This window comes from Trachypithecus francoisi, unplaced genomic scaffold (assembly GCF_009764315.1).
Source record: "Trachypithecus francoisi isolate TF-2019V2 unplaced genomic scaffold, Tfra_2.0 Lachesis_group7, whole genome shotgun sequence".
NCBI lineage: Eukaryota > Metazoa > Chordata > Mammalia > Primates > Cercopithecidae > Trachypithecus > Trachypithecus francoisi.
Genome location: NW_022681472.1, coordinates 1,928,856 through 1,944,614, shown reverse-complemented (window position 1 = coordinate 1,944,614; position 15,759 = coordinate 1,928,856). Strand labels below are relative to the sequence as shown.

Below are 15,759 nucleotides of genomic sequence, written 5' to 3'. Positions count from 1 at the left end.
GAACTGTTATACATACCATATTCTACTTAATGTAAGCCACCATGGATTGTATGATGCCCCATTATTTCATGTGTCAATAAGAGAACTATGTAAATGCTACCAATTATAGTTACAGTAAGTCATGAATTACAAGTGGTACTACAGTGTAAGGAATGTCAAAACATGAAGACAGCATCTTATAATCATCAAAATACAATGTAAACTGTAATCTTTAAAACATACCTCAAAGTGTATGTATCATTGTATTATCTCACTTAATTCAAATGTTGTTTTTAGTAGTATTAGTAAAAATAACAATTATTGAACTGTTATTTGTGTTAGGAACTCTTCTATATATTTTGTGTAGAGTCTCATTTAAGCATTACAGTGGTTTCCTGTGAGAAAGCTACTGTTTTCATTCACATTTTATTGATGAGGAAATTGAGACACAAAAAGGCTAAGCAACAGCTAGGAAGTGACAAAGCTCAGAGCAGGATTCCAGCCCAAATTTAATGTAATCAAAGGGCTATGCTCTTTCGTTTCAGATAGGCTGCTATTTCATTAATACAGTGAGAAATGAGAGGTAATTAATAGTGTGCTTTCTTTACAGGAAAATTAAATGTTTGTTTTGAAGGCAGAGGGATAGCATGCTATTCAATGTTTGCAATTACGTGAATCATTGATACGGCTTTAGATAGTACACTACAATTTGCTAAAATGTCTTCTCACTCTCATAGAACTGCTCTACATTTGGCCTGTGGGAATTCAAAAGTAGTAAAACTCCTACTGGATAGAAAATGTCAACTTCATATCTTTGACAGCAAAAAGAGGACAGCTCTAATAAAGGTATGCAGTAGCCAACTATATCAGCATGAGATGGATTTGATTTCAATACATAGAATAAAAATGAGTTTTCTTATTTAAATATAACTTATTGATGAAACCTGTGGAATGTTTATCTTGAATTCCTAGGATTTATAATTTGTTTTTGGTCTAATATTGACAGGCTGTACAATGTGTAATACTTTTGCTATGACGTGGTATTGATCCAAATCTTCCAGATGTGTATGGCAATACTGCCCTACACTATGCTGTCTACAGTGAAGATAGATTAATGGCCAAAACACTGCTTTTATACAATGCTGATATCGAATCAAAAAACAAGGTATAGATCTAATTTTATTTTCAAAATACCCAATGCGTTTATTTTAACATTGACCTGTGTAAGGGCCAGTTTTCCATATTTGGAAGCTCAAGTATAACCTGAATGAAAATATTTTGAAATGACTTAATTATCTAAGGCTTTATTTTAAATATTGTCACTTTTAAAGATACATTAGAGGGTACAGCATTTTTTATGCACTTGCGGTAAATATTTTTTTTTGAAAACTCTGAATTTGTAAAAGGTAAGACTTACTTTTTTTTTCAATTTTCCCTCCCAGTTTCCCCCTCCCCCCCCAAACAATGTAAAATGTCAAAATTTGCCCTGGAAATAGGTTTTACATTAAAACTCCAAGAAAACTAAAACATGCTTCAGTGAATAGAAATCTTGCTGCTTTGGCAAGCTCCTAAAAAAAAAAAAAAAAAACTGTAATAGATATGAAGTGATGTATCTCTCAGTGGCAAGGCTTAAGATATTTCTGATTGCACATCTAGTTCTAGATCCTTGAGGAATTGCCATACTGATTTCCATAATGGATGAACAAGGATCTAGAACTAGATGTACCATATGACCCAGCCATCCCACTACTGGGTATATACCCAAAGGATTATAAATCATGCTGCTGTAAAGACATATGCACACGTATGTTTATTGCGGCACTATTCACAATAGCAAAGACTTGGAATCAACCCAGATGTCCATCTGTGACAGACTGGATTAAGAAAATGTGGCACATATACACCATGGAATACTATGCAGCCATAAAAAAGGATGAGTTTGCATCCTTTGTAGGGACATGGATGCAGCTGGAAACCATCATTCTTGCAAACTATCACAAGAACAGAAAACCAAACACCGCATGTTCTCACTCATAGGTGGGAACTGAACAATGAGATCACTTGGACTCGGGAAGGGGAACATCACACACCAGGGCCTATCATGGGGAGGGGGGAGGGGGGAGGGGGGAGGGATTGCATTGGGAGTTATACCTGATATAAATGACGAATTGATGGTTGCTGATGAGTTGATGGGTGCAGCACACCAACATGGCACAAGTATACATATGTAACAAACCTGCACGTTATGCACATGTACCCTAGAACTTAAAGTATAATAATAATAATAATAATAATAATAAAAGATATTTCTGATTGCTCATAAGGCAGAAATGGAAAGGGAAAAGGAGAGCAATCAGAAATATAGAGGCCAATTTGGATATTAGGTAATGGAGAGAAAAGACCATGAAGAGGTTTTATATGTATGTTTTTTGTTGTGCATTCATTTGTTCCCTTTGTATGGTGAGACAAGGTTCTCTTCAGTTTTAGAGAATGACAGTTTTTCAATTTGGGAGAGGGAGTTAGTGAGTTGTAAACTGCCTAGAGATCAATTTTAGGAGGCCTCTGAGGAACCAGATTGGCTGTGAATAGGTGGTGATATTATGGGAAACCCTTGAGCAGAGGGAATAACGAGTAATTCACTGACTTATTATCCTATTCTGGTAGAAATGGCCGCTTAGATAGAGTCTCAACTCTGCTTTCAAATCTAGAATGTCCTGATGGGAAGGTGGGAGATAAGGAGCTTATAAATAACAAGATGAAGTTGGATTTTGAGTTTACTACACCCTGTTCTACCCCTACCCAGGAAAATTAAGCGGTGTTTTCAGCAAATGAGTCTCTCTCTCATTCTTTCCTCTTTTTGGCCAAATGCTCAAATGATAAAGGGAATTGGTCATGTGGGTGAGAGATGACACTGAAGCAATTGTCCATTGCACTAGTTTTCAGCTAGAATTGTGAATTAGAGTAACCTGAGAAAAAAATTTAAATAATCTGCAAGTCTAGGTTCTACCCTGAAGATTTTAATAGCGTATGTTTAAAAATGTTTCCTTGAGGCCAGGTGCAATGGCTCCTGCCTTTAATCGCAGCACTTCGGGAGGCCAAGGCAGGTGAATCACAAGGTCAGGAGATGGAGACCATCCTGGCCAACATGGTGAAATCCCGTCTCTCCTAAAAATACAAAAATTAGCTGGACGTGGTGGCACATGCCTGTAGTCCTATCTACTCAGGAGGCTGAGGCAGGAGAATCGCTTGAACCCGGGAGGCAGAGGTTGCAGTAAGCCAAGATTGTGCCACTGCACTCCAGCCTGGTGACAGATAGAGACTCAGTCTCAAAAAAAAAAAGAAAGTTTCCTTGAAGCCAGGCATGGTGGTGCATGTGGTGCATGGCTATAATCCCAGCTGCTAGGGAGACTGAGGTGGGAGGATTGCTTGAGGTCAGGAGTTCAAGTCTAGCCTGGGCAACATAATGAGACCCTGTCTCTAACAACAACAACAACAACAACAACAACAAATTCCTCAAAATCCGTGTATGCTTTTGCTTAAGAATCTCTGAATAGATAAGTGTAATAGGTAAATTCTTGTATCTCAGAAACTTAATATATCTCTAGAAGAGTTGGAATTGGATATGTGCCAATTCCTTTACATCTTTCCTTTCCGATAATATTAGTCTGACTTTTTTTTGACACAGGGTCTCACTCTGTTTTTCAGGCTGCAATGCAGTGGTGTGATCACAGCTCACTGCAGCCTCAACCTCCCCAAGCTCAGGTGGTCCTCCCACCTCAGTTTTTTTTTGTCTTTAAAGTAGAGATGGGATTTGTGCCATGTTTCCCAGGCTGGTCTTGAACTCCTGAGCTCAAGCAATTCATCCACCTCAGCCTCTCAAAATGCTAGGATTACAGGTCTGACACCATGCCTGGCCTAATTTGACTTTTATCTGTGATTGGGACATTAAAATGAATATTATTGGCAGTATCTATCAGCTTACAGAATAATACTTTTTCCTTCCTATCATCAGTTATTCAATGCCATTCAGAAGGTCTTTAGAAATTTTCAGTGAGTAGCCTTTCAGTAAGTACAGGCTGGGTTTCTCAGGATTTTATGTCTCTTTGTTATCATTTAAGTGCTTAGGTCAGTAAATCATTTTTAAGAGCAGAGTTTTCTCAATTAGTATTGTAGCAAATTCTAAACCCTTTTTGTCAATTGAAGCTGTATTGTGGACTATCAAGTGTGTCTCTTAAGTTTGTAGAGGTTTGGCATAATCAGGATGGCAGTTTTAAACACTAAAAACCATGGAGTTATTAAGAATACAGATAGGAATTCTGTTAATTTAGTTTCAGCAGTACTATGAACTCATTATTTAGTTAACAATCTGGGAAAATTATATACAAATAGAGTTTAAATGAATAAATGCTGGAAAAATTCTTGAAATGGGCAGTATGAGTCTTAATAGCAAGTTTTATTGCACGTCAGAACTTTTGGTAAAACATCTGAATTTAAGAAATATTTTACATGCAAATTCTTGCTTTATACACAATGCTTTGTCATAGGGTTTGAGGATATAGAGATAAAATATACAGCCCCTGTCCTCAAGAAGCTTTTTGTTTAGATGGGAAAAATTATCCAGTAATACCATGTCAAATGCTGGGACAGAAGCAAAGAATCTTGGAAACAGTAAATGTTTAAAGTGAGTTTTCAAGATAACCAGAGTTAATGTGAGGCAGAGGAGGGGTGTTTCCAAGGGAAGGAGTAGTGAGTGTGTGGGAAAGCACAGAAGAGTGAGAAGGAGACGACTATATTTTATTTACTTTCTATGAGTGTAAGTTCACAGGATCTTATATAAAGTTTCCAGTTAATTTGAGAAATAGGTAATTTTTTTGAATTACATATTGTTTTTGCATTAATATTGTTTTACAGGGTGGCCTCACACCACTTTTACTCGGTGTACATGGACAGAAACAGCAAATGGTGGAATTTTTAATCAAGAAAAAAGCTAATTTAAATGCACTTGATAGGTTTGGAAGGTATAGTTATTTTATCTCTGTGTTGTTCTGGAGTGATAAGTCATTCAAGTCATAAATATTAAATTAATAAAATTAACTTATACTTATTGGAACATGGTGATCGGTATCAACACAAATCAGTTATGAAGAAATACAGTCATTTGGACTAGGCAACATGAACAGTTTTAGTAGGGTTCATCTTCTCTTATTATATTGACTGATGTTATTTGTTATGTGACGTTTTCGGTTATATGATCTTATGTTAGCTAAAGGGATTTCATATTAGTTTCATGAAGTGCAAACTTTAGCTTTTAGTTTTTGACTCAGTATTGAACTTCTTAACCCTTTCTATAGTTTTTAACCTCTACTTCTTGTATGCTTTTCCATTAAATATGCTATATTAAACATAAACAGGAGTTGAAAATCATTTTGTCTTTTGAATGACTGCTTTAAGTTGCTTTCTTTGAAGAATATTAATGTTAGCTTATCCCTACATGACGATTAATTGCTATTCCCAAATACTGTGGGTTCATTAGCTTTTTTTCCTTCTTTATTTCCAGTATATTTTGATGTTTTTATTTTTAATTGGTATGGAGAGAGGGAGTTAAGATAGTTTTAAGTGGATAACATACACTTCCTTTAATGAAGGCAAGCTGTAGGTGGGTGATAAAGAGAAAAGAGCTAGACTTTAGATTCACACACAACTGGATTTAGTTCCTAGGTTTCTTACTTGCTAGGTGTGTGACCTTGGAAATGTTATTTACTACCACATATGTTGTCATATATGAAAAGAAGGAGAATATATCCTTCAAAGTTGGCTGTGCATAAGTAAGAAAGACATATATGGCATTTAATTCAGTGCCTAGCACATGCTTATTGGCATCATCAACTGAAGCTACTATAACTACTATTCTTACTATTATTATTAATGTTACTGCTTTCAGCTTGCAGATAGCTCATATTTAGCTGATTTTCTATTACACCATATCAGTCTAGGGAAGCTGGGAAGAAATCTTCAGTTAAATCTTTGTCCACTTCAGATAAGCAGCCCTAGCATAGTTTCTTGCCCATCAAAGTCCTTTAAATTAGTAGCTTCTACTATTCAGTACCCCACTGAGATAAGAGGATTCCTTTTTGTCCCTTTCTTTTAACCTTGGTGGTATTTTACAAAGATGAACACTTGAGCACCCAAGATGCTTATGTTTTTTCGTACATGTAAATGTTTAATTCTGCATGGACAGGCAAGATATTAAATTGGGAAAGTATATCAAATTAGCTTTTAAAATAACTTTATTAAAGTTCCTAAGGGAGAAATTATCTGTCATTTTAGAACTGCTCTTATACTTGCTGTACGTTGTGGATCAGCAAGTATGGTTAGCCTTCTGCTTCAGCAAAATATTGATGTATTTTCTCAAGAAGTATCTGGGTGGACTGCTGAAGATTACGCTGTTTCTAGTCATCATAATATGTAAGTATTTACATTAAAAGGCTAGTTAACACTAAATTGAGGTTTAAAATAATTTTAACTTTTGCATCTTAGATATCAGGTGAGATGTCATAGTTTGGTTTAGGTAGTTTTAGAGTGGCCATGAGTTAGTCCACTGGATCAGCTGGAAATCAAACAAAAAGTTAGACTAGTTAGAAGTGCCAATGGGTGCAGGATTCTTTACCTCAGGACTTTTAAGACCTTTATCCTTAGAGATCCCAAGATTGTTCATTTCATTCCAAGTATAACACCTATGCATTGGATAAAAAACAGAATCACATCTTTGATTTTTCTGATTAGTTATTTGGGTCTTTAAATGTCTAGTTTAGCAGAAAGTCTTGTATTATTTTCTGGGGACCGTCTCCTATGTACTCCCTGAATTTGTCCAAGGAAGACAATCCTTTTTATCAAGTCAGAAGGAGGAGGAAAAAAGGACATTTTAATCATTCTGTTGTTTCCATTGATTCTGTTGCTGCATTGTCGCCACTGAAACTGGTCCTGCTGCCTGGTAATGGTTGACCTTTGACACCAACATGCCCTTACTGATTGAGATCCCTCAAGTCTTCATGGTGATCCATACATAGACTTCAAAGTTACAACATTCTTTACTTCACATACCTGTGCTTATGTGCTCAGTCATTGTTCCCAAAGCACCAGCACCCTGCTGGCAGCTTGACATCCTGGCTTTATCTGCATGCAAAGTGAGCAAATTGACCCTCCCCTCCACATTCAAAACTTGATGTGGAACCCACATCTTATCCTAGACTTAACTGAGAACTTCATGTTAAGAGATCCTTTGAGTCCTGTGTTGGTCTTTTCTCTAGCAGATATTAATTGGGCTTGTTCTAAACTGTCAAAGAGGTTCAAATAATGTGGCAGAAAGAGATCAGTGTTTGTTTCTTCTTCTTTGCTACCGGATATGTACCCTGAGGCACCTTTATATCCTGTATAGTACCTTAGGCAGTAGAAAGTCCCATGTTAACCTTCCCTAGAGCAGTGGGCACCCAGTTGTGGTTGGCCCTTTGAGTGATCTGTTTTCCATGATAATGAAAATTTCCCAAGCTACTTGCATCTTTTCCTCAGTATTTAAAAATATTTTCAAATTCTACCTTACAGGAAGCCATTGAAGATAATTCTCGAGATCTCAAGTAGGTTAGTTGGACTTAGAGCTAAACTGCGTTCATGACTCATCACTGTCCATGTGTAAAAGTAGGGCTTTGTGCTTGCTTTGGCTGCACATATCCTAAAATTGGAGCAATACAGAGAAAATTAGCATGGCCCCTGAATAGGCAGGCTGCACAAATTTTTGAAGCATTCTATATTTTGCACAGTCACTGGAAGGTCATTTGACTATTTGCTGACTAACTCTAAGGAAACAGTGTGAATCAAAGCAAAATGGGTGCCATCTGAGTATTGAAATTGTGATTTTTGCTATAAAAATATTCATGTAAGGTGGCCTATGAGATGTTCCCAGAGCTGAATAATGTGTAGAGTGTTGTGTGCAAAATATATTGTTAGTATGTATCTCAAAAATTAGAGAATGTCAATTTGCAACTTCTTCATGGAACCTAAAACAAATAAAAGCAGGGTTTTGGTCTCCCATGTCAGCTGGAGATGAACATGGACATGACGCATTATCCTAACAAACATCTGCTGGTTCAGAGTGTGAGTCTGTAGAGAAGGATCATTGGTCCAAGCCAGGTCTTGACATTCATCCATTGGTTTTTCTGCTCTTGGTGTGATTGATAAACTCCATAATCGTGGACAATCATGTTACCTACTTTAATGAGATATTTAGGAATACATTTAGTTATAAACTGTGAAATAGTTGAGATGCTCTGAGTTATAAGCCATAAAGAGTAGGACAACTAATAACCAAAATTAATAACATTTCCTGAAAGCTACAACATTTGCATATTAGCACCTATGAACACAATACACTTTGGGGTTTTTTTTTTTTTTTAGACTGAGTCTTGCTCTGTTGCTAGGCTGGAGTGCAGTGGCGCGATCTTGGCTCATTGCAACCTCCATCTCCCGGGTTCAGGTGATTCTCCTGGCTCAGCCTCCCAAGTAGCTGGGACTACAGGCACGTGCCATCATGCCCACTTAATTTTTTGTATTTTTAGTAGAGATGGGGTTTCACTATGTTGGCCAGGATGGTCTCAATCTCTTGACCTCATGATCTGCCTGCCTCGGCCTCCCAAAGTGCTGGGATTACAGGCATGAGCCACTGTGCCTAGCTACACATTGGGTTTTATTTGGGATTCGAAGGTAATTTCGGTCATAAAGTTTAGGAACAGAGTATTCCATTGCTTTACTGTTTCTGTGAGCATATAAAAATTTTATCTTGTTAAATCTTTATAGCTTAGTGAAATAAGGCAGCAAAGTCCTCGCTTTGTAGAAGACATTGAGCCTAAAAGAAGTAAATTTTCCAAGAACAAATAGCTCTTCATTATGGAGGTAGGACTTCTTCAGAGTTGGGACTTTCTATTATGTCAAGCGAATGCAAGTTAATTTACTGAGTCGTAGTGCCCTCGATTTATGAGTATTTCACCTTACTTTGTTTCTTTTTTATGTAGAAGCTTAATGAAAAGTTTGTAGGATGTACACAAAAGTAGATGGGATAATATTGTTTTCTGATATTCTGATATTGTTTGAAATACTCTAAGAATTTTGCATTTAGTAAGTATTTTTCGTGTCAGTATTAAAATAATAATTTTATTTATTACATTTTTATACATAGAATTTGCCAATTACTTTCTGATTATAAAGAAAAACAGATGCCAAAAAAATGTTCTGAAAACAGCAATCCAGGTAAGACTTCTGATAGTGAATTACTTTAGGTCAGTTGTCCCCAGCCTTTTTGCTTTTTTGGCACCAGGGATCGGTTTTGTGGAAGACAGTATTTCCATGGACTAGGAGGTGCAGATGGTTTCAGAATTATTCAAGTACATTGCATTTATTGTGCTACTTTATATTATTATTACATTGTAATATAAAATGAAATAATTATACAACTTACCATAATGTAGAATGGGTGGAAGCTCTGAGCTTGTTTTCCTGCAACTAGATGGTCCCATCTGGGGGCAAAGGGAGACAGTGACAGACCATCAGGCATTAGATTCTCATAAGAAGCACACAACCTAGATCCCTTGCATGGGCAGTTCACAACAGGGTTCATGCTTCCATGAGTATCTAATGCTACCAGTGATGATCTGACAGGAGGCAGAGCTTAGGTGGTAATATGAGCCATGGGGCATGGCTATAAATGCAGATGAAGCTTCTCTGGCTTGCCTAATACTCACTTCGTGTGTGGCGTGGTTCCAAAAAGGCCATGAACTGCTACCAGTCTGTGGCTTGGGAGTTGTGGATGCCTGCTCTGGGTAGTCCTACCATAGATGAAAAAGTAAAAGTAAGGAAGTTTTGATCATGAACAGCGAAGCACAGATCGTGTTACATATGCTTGTACCAGCAAGGCTCACTGTTACTGACTTTATTCCTCTAAATTTGGAATTCAAAGAGGTGTATTTACTTTGTTGGAACAAGATGTGTTCTTCTACCTGCTGGTTAATTGTCGTGGTAACACTAATTTTGTTAAAACAAGATGCTCTGCTACCGTTCGCCAAAAGTTTGTCATAATAAATATACAAATTGCCCAACTATAGGCCCAGCAGATTATAATAAAAGTACAAAAATGTTTCACAATAAGAAAAATGCTAGTATGCTACCTGGATGTGGACACCTAGTATATTGTACAATTCAAACTGTGTGAGGACACCTTTAATTTAGCCATATGTTTATCAAAGAGCTTCTGTAAGTTAGATTTTGTACGTTGCAGGAGACAAAGATGGAATAGATGTAGTTTTGATCTTTAAGGTGCTCATAACAGAATAGAGCTGTCTCTATTTCATTTCTGTGCTTTTTCAACAGAATTTACAAAGAAAACATTTGTATTTATGTTTTCACCTGTCTACTTAACAAATAACTGTCAGATGTCTTTTAGATACTAAGCATTTTTCTAATGCTACAGAACACATTTAAAAATACAGACAGGAGCTTGTTATTATCATTGTCATTTTTATTATTTTGCTACTTTATTCAGTGCTTACTGTGTGCTAGATCGCCACTGGAAGTTTATATTTATGGTTTATATATTACATTGATTATGTGCCAGACATGTGATGAGGAATGAAGGCTTTAAAAAAAAGTAGGTAGGATTTAAGGTGAGCGTGCAGAGTGAGTAGAATTTTTCTAGGTAAAGTAGCAGAAGAATGATGTTTGGCAGAATGAACATGTAACGAGATGGTGTGTTTGGCAGAAGGAACATCTAACGAGATTGCCTGTATGGGAGGAAGAGCAGCAAGTGCAAAAGCAGGATGCTTGAGTGAACTTTGCAGGGTTTATGAGCAGTTCACTTTTGCTAGTACAAAAAGTGTGAGATACAAGAGGTTGGAAATGAGGTGAATACTAAGCTAAGGCAAGTTTATGATATAATTTTTAATACTATAGAAATTAGTAGCTCTTATCCCATGGGCCATGGGAAATTTACCAGGTAGAATGCTTTGGACTGCAAATACTAGATGAGGAGTGGCTAAAACAGTAGGAATCAGAGTTGTTTTGGTCATTCAGTGATATCCTAGAATCCCACTTGTCCCTCTTTCAGCTGTGCTGTTGGCAGTGTCTTGTTCATGTCTCCTTTCACAGTTGACTAATCTGCATCAGCTCCAGGCATCTTATTCTCAGAACACAACGTTGCAAGGGCTGCTTTTCTTCATGTGTTTCTTTAAATAGGGAGAAAACTTAGAAGCATGCAGTGGACTTTCTGTAACATTTCACTGGCTGGGTCACACCACATGCCCATCCCCAAACCGGGCACTGGGAAAGCAAATGTAATTTTGTGACTAGCTTAGAATAACCATTTCTCTTTCTGAAGCTGGGGAGGAGTATTGGGATAGTAAGTATCCCAATAGATTTATGTTTCTTCTGCAAGAAAGAATTAGGAATGGCTATTGGTAGGGAGCCAGCAATGGTTGATGCAGGGACTCATTGGAGAAATTTGAGCAGGGGAGTCAGAAGATTAAATTGGAGTGTTAAGGCATTCTGGCTATGGTGTAAAACAGGGGTTGTCAAGCTTTTTCTGTAAAGGACTAGGTGGGAAATATTTTGGACTATGTGATCTCTGTCATACCTACTTAACCCTGCTGTTGTAGTGTGAAAGCAACTATGGATAATATGTAAGCAAATAGGCATGACTGAGATCCAATAAAACTTTATTTACAAAACCATAAGGCAGACTGGATTTGGCCTGTGGCCTATAGTTTGTGACCCCTCATAGAGGTTGATGGAAGGTAACTATGTAAAGAAACCGGGAGACAAAGGAAGCTTTTGCAGTAGTCAGCTATAGTTTTCTTGTCATACATCCTTGGACTAGTATCAATGTATTTAAGGTTTTTACCCATCTGTGGTGAAATAAATAAAGTTAGGAATCTCAGTTTTTCATTTTAAAATGGTGGCCTTTTTTGGTGTTACGCCTTTTTCATTTGTTTTGCTTAAGTTCTTTTTTCATGTAAGAAATAACGTTAATAGTTGGCAGATTTTTTTTTTTAAATAAAAGTCATTTGGTAAATGTTTATGTTCCCAGTGGCAGTGAGAATATAAAGCAGAGGCAGAAGAGAGGGATGGTCAATATGATTTAGTGATGATTGAATGAAAAAGGTTTGGGGGATAGAGAGAAATCTCAGATGATTCACAGGTTTCCAGGTTGTACACTAGCATTTAACCTGGACATGAGGAAGGAGTAGGAAATTTTCTGGTGAATACAGAATAGCAAAGAGCAGCAGGTCTGCAGGAATGACTAATTTTTTTCTGTGCATGTTTAATGGCACATTCTTATATTTTGAGTAGGTAATTGGATAATCAGCATTTATAGCTGGCATCCTACTAGTTTGACTCTCAGTAATAAGAACTGTCAAAGATTAAAGAATCTGAAAGTTGATGATAAATATCCATATGTATCACCATCAATGACTGAAAGTCAGTCAGCATCCACAGAATTGGGACAGATGAACTTAATGGACAAAGATGTATATTGTAGTTGTGTTTTCCTTAGGGAATGATACTCTCCATGACCTATGTGAGTCACAGCTGCCAGAAAACAAAGAGAGAAAGGAACGTATTAAAGAAGCACAGCAAATTCAGTTCTAGAGTGCCTCTGCTTGACTTCATGTTATATTCCGACTTCTAAAAAATCATTTTCTGGCAAAATGTGCTTTGTGTTTCCTCCTCTCTTTCTGCCTGCAACCAAACAGAATCCCTTTTCGCAGGGAATTTTTGTGTTCTTCCTTTAACAAAAGCAACATAAAAATAACAAAAAGAAGTAAGAGAAAGAGCGTTTTTTGTGTAGGCTAGTATTTAAAGTAAACTTGAGAGTGAGTACCAGGATTATATTTAGAATTTAGGGACTAGATGAGAAAACTATATAGAAATCTAAAGATTGCTGACTCAAACACAATGTGGTTTCTTTGCTTTATTTTCACAGCTCTGAATTCACAACTATTAGTTATATTTATATGCACTATAACTTTAGAAAGCACCTTCCCAAACCAAATATTAAGTGATTTCTTATAGTTTCTATGATTTTATTATAGAATTGACTTTCCAAATGTTCATAACAATTATTGAGAGTTTTCTACATAGTATCATCTCAGCTGTGTCCACATGAGCTATCTATCACCTTGCGTTAATGAATAATGATTCACTAGGAATATTGGTTTTGGCATTTAAAGTGATTTATAGCTAATGCAGATAGAACGAGACTACTCTTGAACATTAATGTCCAAGCATCTTAAAATTACACATAAGGCTTTCATAATCTGACTTCTGCCCCAGCCTCCATCTTTAGCCCTTTTCCCTGTGTGCCCTTTCTCTGGCATTACTGAACTGCTGGTAAAGACCTACTCACTCATCGTTCTGTTGTAGGCAAATACACATTCACTCTTGCAGGCCTTACTCCCTATCTTGTTGCTTCCTGGCATACTATCACCCTTTCCTGCCCCCCACCCCTTTTATTTATTTTATTTTATTTATTTATTTATTATTTATTATTTTTATTTATTTTATTTTTTTTATTATTATACTTCAAGTTCTAGGGTACATGTGCATAACGTGCAGGTTTGTTGTGTGCAAACGTGCAGGTTTGTTAGCTCTGAGAAGTTTGATGGACTGAAGGCTTCTTCTCTCATTTCGTCAAAGTCATTCTCTGACCAGCTTTGATCCGTTGCTGGTGATGAGCTGCGCTCCTTTGCAGGGGGAGATGCGCTCTTATTTCTTGAATTTCCAGCTTTTCTGCCCTGCTTCTTCCCCATCTTTGTGGTTTTATCTGCCTCTGGTCTTTGATGATGGTGACGTACTGATGGGGTTTTGGTATAGGTGTTCTTCCTGTTTGATAGTTTTCCTTCTAATAGTCAGGACCCTCAGCTGTAGGTCTGTTGGAGATTGCTTGAGGTCCACTCCAGACCCTGTTTGCCTGGGTATCAGCAGCAGATTTTGCAGAAGATAGAATATTGCTGAACAGCAAGTGTACCTGTCTGATTCTCACTTTGGAAGCTTCCTCTCAGGGGTGTACTCCACCCTGTGAGGTGTGGGGTGTCAGACTGCCCCTAGTGGGGGATGTCTCCCAGTTAGGCTACTCAGGGGTCAGGGACCCACTTGAGCAGGCAGTCTGTCCGTTCTCAGATCTCAACATCGGTGTTGGGAGATCCACTGTTCTCTTCAAAGCTGTCAGACAGAGTCGGTCGCGTCTGCACAGGCCTCTGCTGCTTCCCCTTTTGTTGTTTCGCTGTGCCCTGTCCCCAGAGGTGGAGTCTACAGAGACAGGCAGGTTTCCTTCAGCTGCTGTGAGCTCCACCCAGTTCGAGCTTCCCAGCGGCTTTGTTTACCTACTTAAGCCTCAGCAATAGCGGGCACCCCTCCCCCAGCCTTGCTGCTGCCGTTTCGGTTAGATCGCAGACTGCTGTGCTAGCAATGAGGGAGGCTCCGTGGCCGTGGGACCCTCCTGGCCAGGTGTGGGTGTAATCTCCTGGTGTGCCCGTTTGCTTAAAGCGCAGTATTGGGGTGGGAATTATCCATTTTCCAGGTGTTGTGTGTCTCAGTTCCCCTGGCTAGGAAAAGGGATTCCCTTCCCCCTTGTGCTTCCCAGGTGAGGCAATGCCTCGCCCTGCTTCAGCTCTCGCTGGTCGGGCTGCAGCAGCTGACCAGCACCAATTGTCCGGCACTCCCCAGTGAGATGACCCCAGTACCTCAGTTGAAAATGCAGAAATCACCGGTCTTCTGTGTCACTCGCGCTGGGAGTTGGAGACTGGAGCTGTTCCTATTCGGCCATCTTGCTCCGCCCCCCAGTAATCTTTTAAAAAAGCACTTAAATGCACTGTAGGGGCTCAGTAGTTAGGGTATGGTGAAGTAAAATAATTTCAAGTGAGGAAGCCTTTGCAACACTACAAATCATCTGCTAATTCATTTTTGGTAGATTTAACACATAATGAATTAAGTTTAATCCAAACAAATGGTGACACAGTTAAGTTGGTTGGTTCTTGTTTTTCTTCTCCCTTTGGCTAAGGTGAATTATTTTTCAAGTGTTAGTCAGAAGCCAATGATGTGGCAATAGCTTAACATAGATTAAAAAGTTAATTCTTAATTTTAATTATTATTTATTTATTTTAACAGGTAAATTTTAATTTTAGTTATTTTCTAATTTTTCATTGTCCATACTTGATTACTTAAGAGTAAAATTATTTTAAAAGCATGCAGTCCAAAAGTTCAGACATCTGAGAAATACAAGCAAATTAACCTTCTATTTTTGCATCTGCAGAAAATGTCTCAAGAACCAGACGTAAATAAGGATTGTGATAGAGAGGTATACCTTTATATTCAAATGTTACTGTTGAATTAGATTTTTACATTATGTTGTTTAACAAAGTTCAGTAAGTTTAGGCATGTATAATTATATCATGTAAGTAGCATAAATCATCAGCGAAAAATTTAGTATTTAACTCACAACGCTAAGTTCTGTACATTGAGTTTTAGAGACAAACCCTAGAGATATTCTTCATCATTATGGAATAATCCTGAATGGTTCCATAAAATGCTAGGTAATGCCACTTTAGGACCTTTGGATCAATCATTTTATCTTTCTTCGTTTTAGTCTGATTATCAATAGATAATGTGGCTAAAGAAGATAATTTCTTATTTTGTATATTCTCCAGCTAGAAAATTTTATGGCTATTGAATGTGAAATTTGGG

At 37.7% G+C, this 15,759-nt stretch overlaps 1 protein-coding gene and 1 non-coding gene across 2 annotated transcripts in view; both read left to right on the top strand.

Moving 5' to 3' along the window:
* The window catches only part of LOC117079595 (POTE ankyrin domain family member A-like), a 50,037-nt gene that overhangs the window by 4,622 nt on the left and 29,656 nt on the right, over positions 1-15,759 (top strand). The window contains 7 exon segments of the mRNA XM_033203615.1: positions 717-825; positions 986-1,144; positions 4,891-4,997; positions 6,307-6,444; positions 9,206-9,276; positions 10,818-10,825; positions 15,242-15,373. Coding sequence (XP_033059506.1) covers positions 717-825; positions 986-1,144; positions 4,891-4,997; positions 6,307-6,444; positions 9,206-9,276; positions 10,818-10,825; positions 15,242-15,373 — 724 coding nt within the window.
* Positions 7,682-7,788, top strand: LOC117079760. The gene has a single exon (XR_004435601.1). It is a non-coding gene; the product is annotated as a U6 spliceosomal RNA (small nuclear RNA).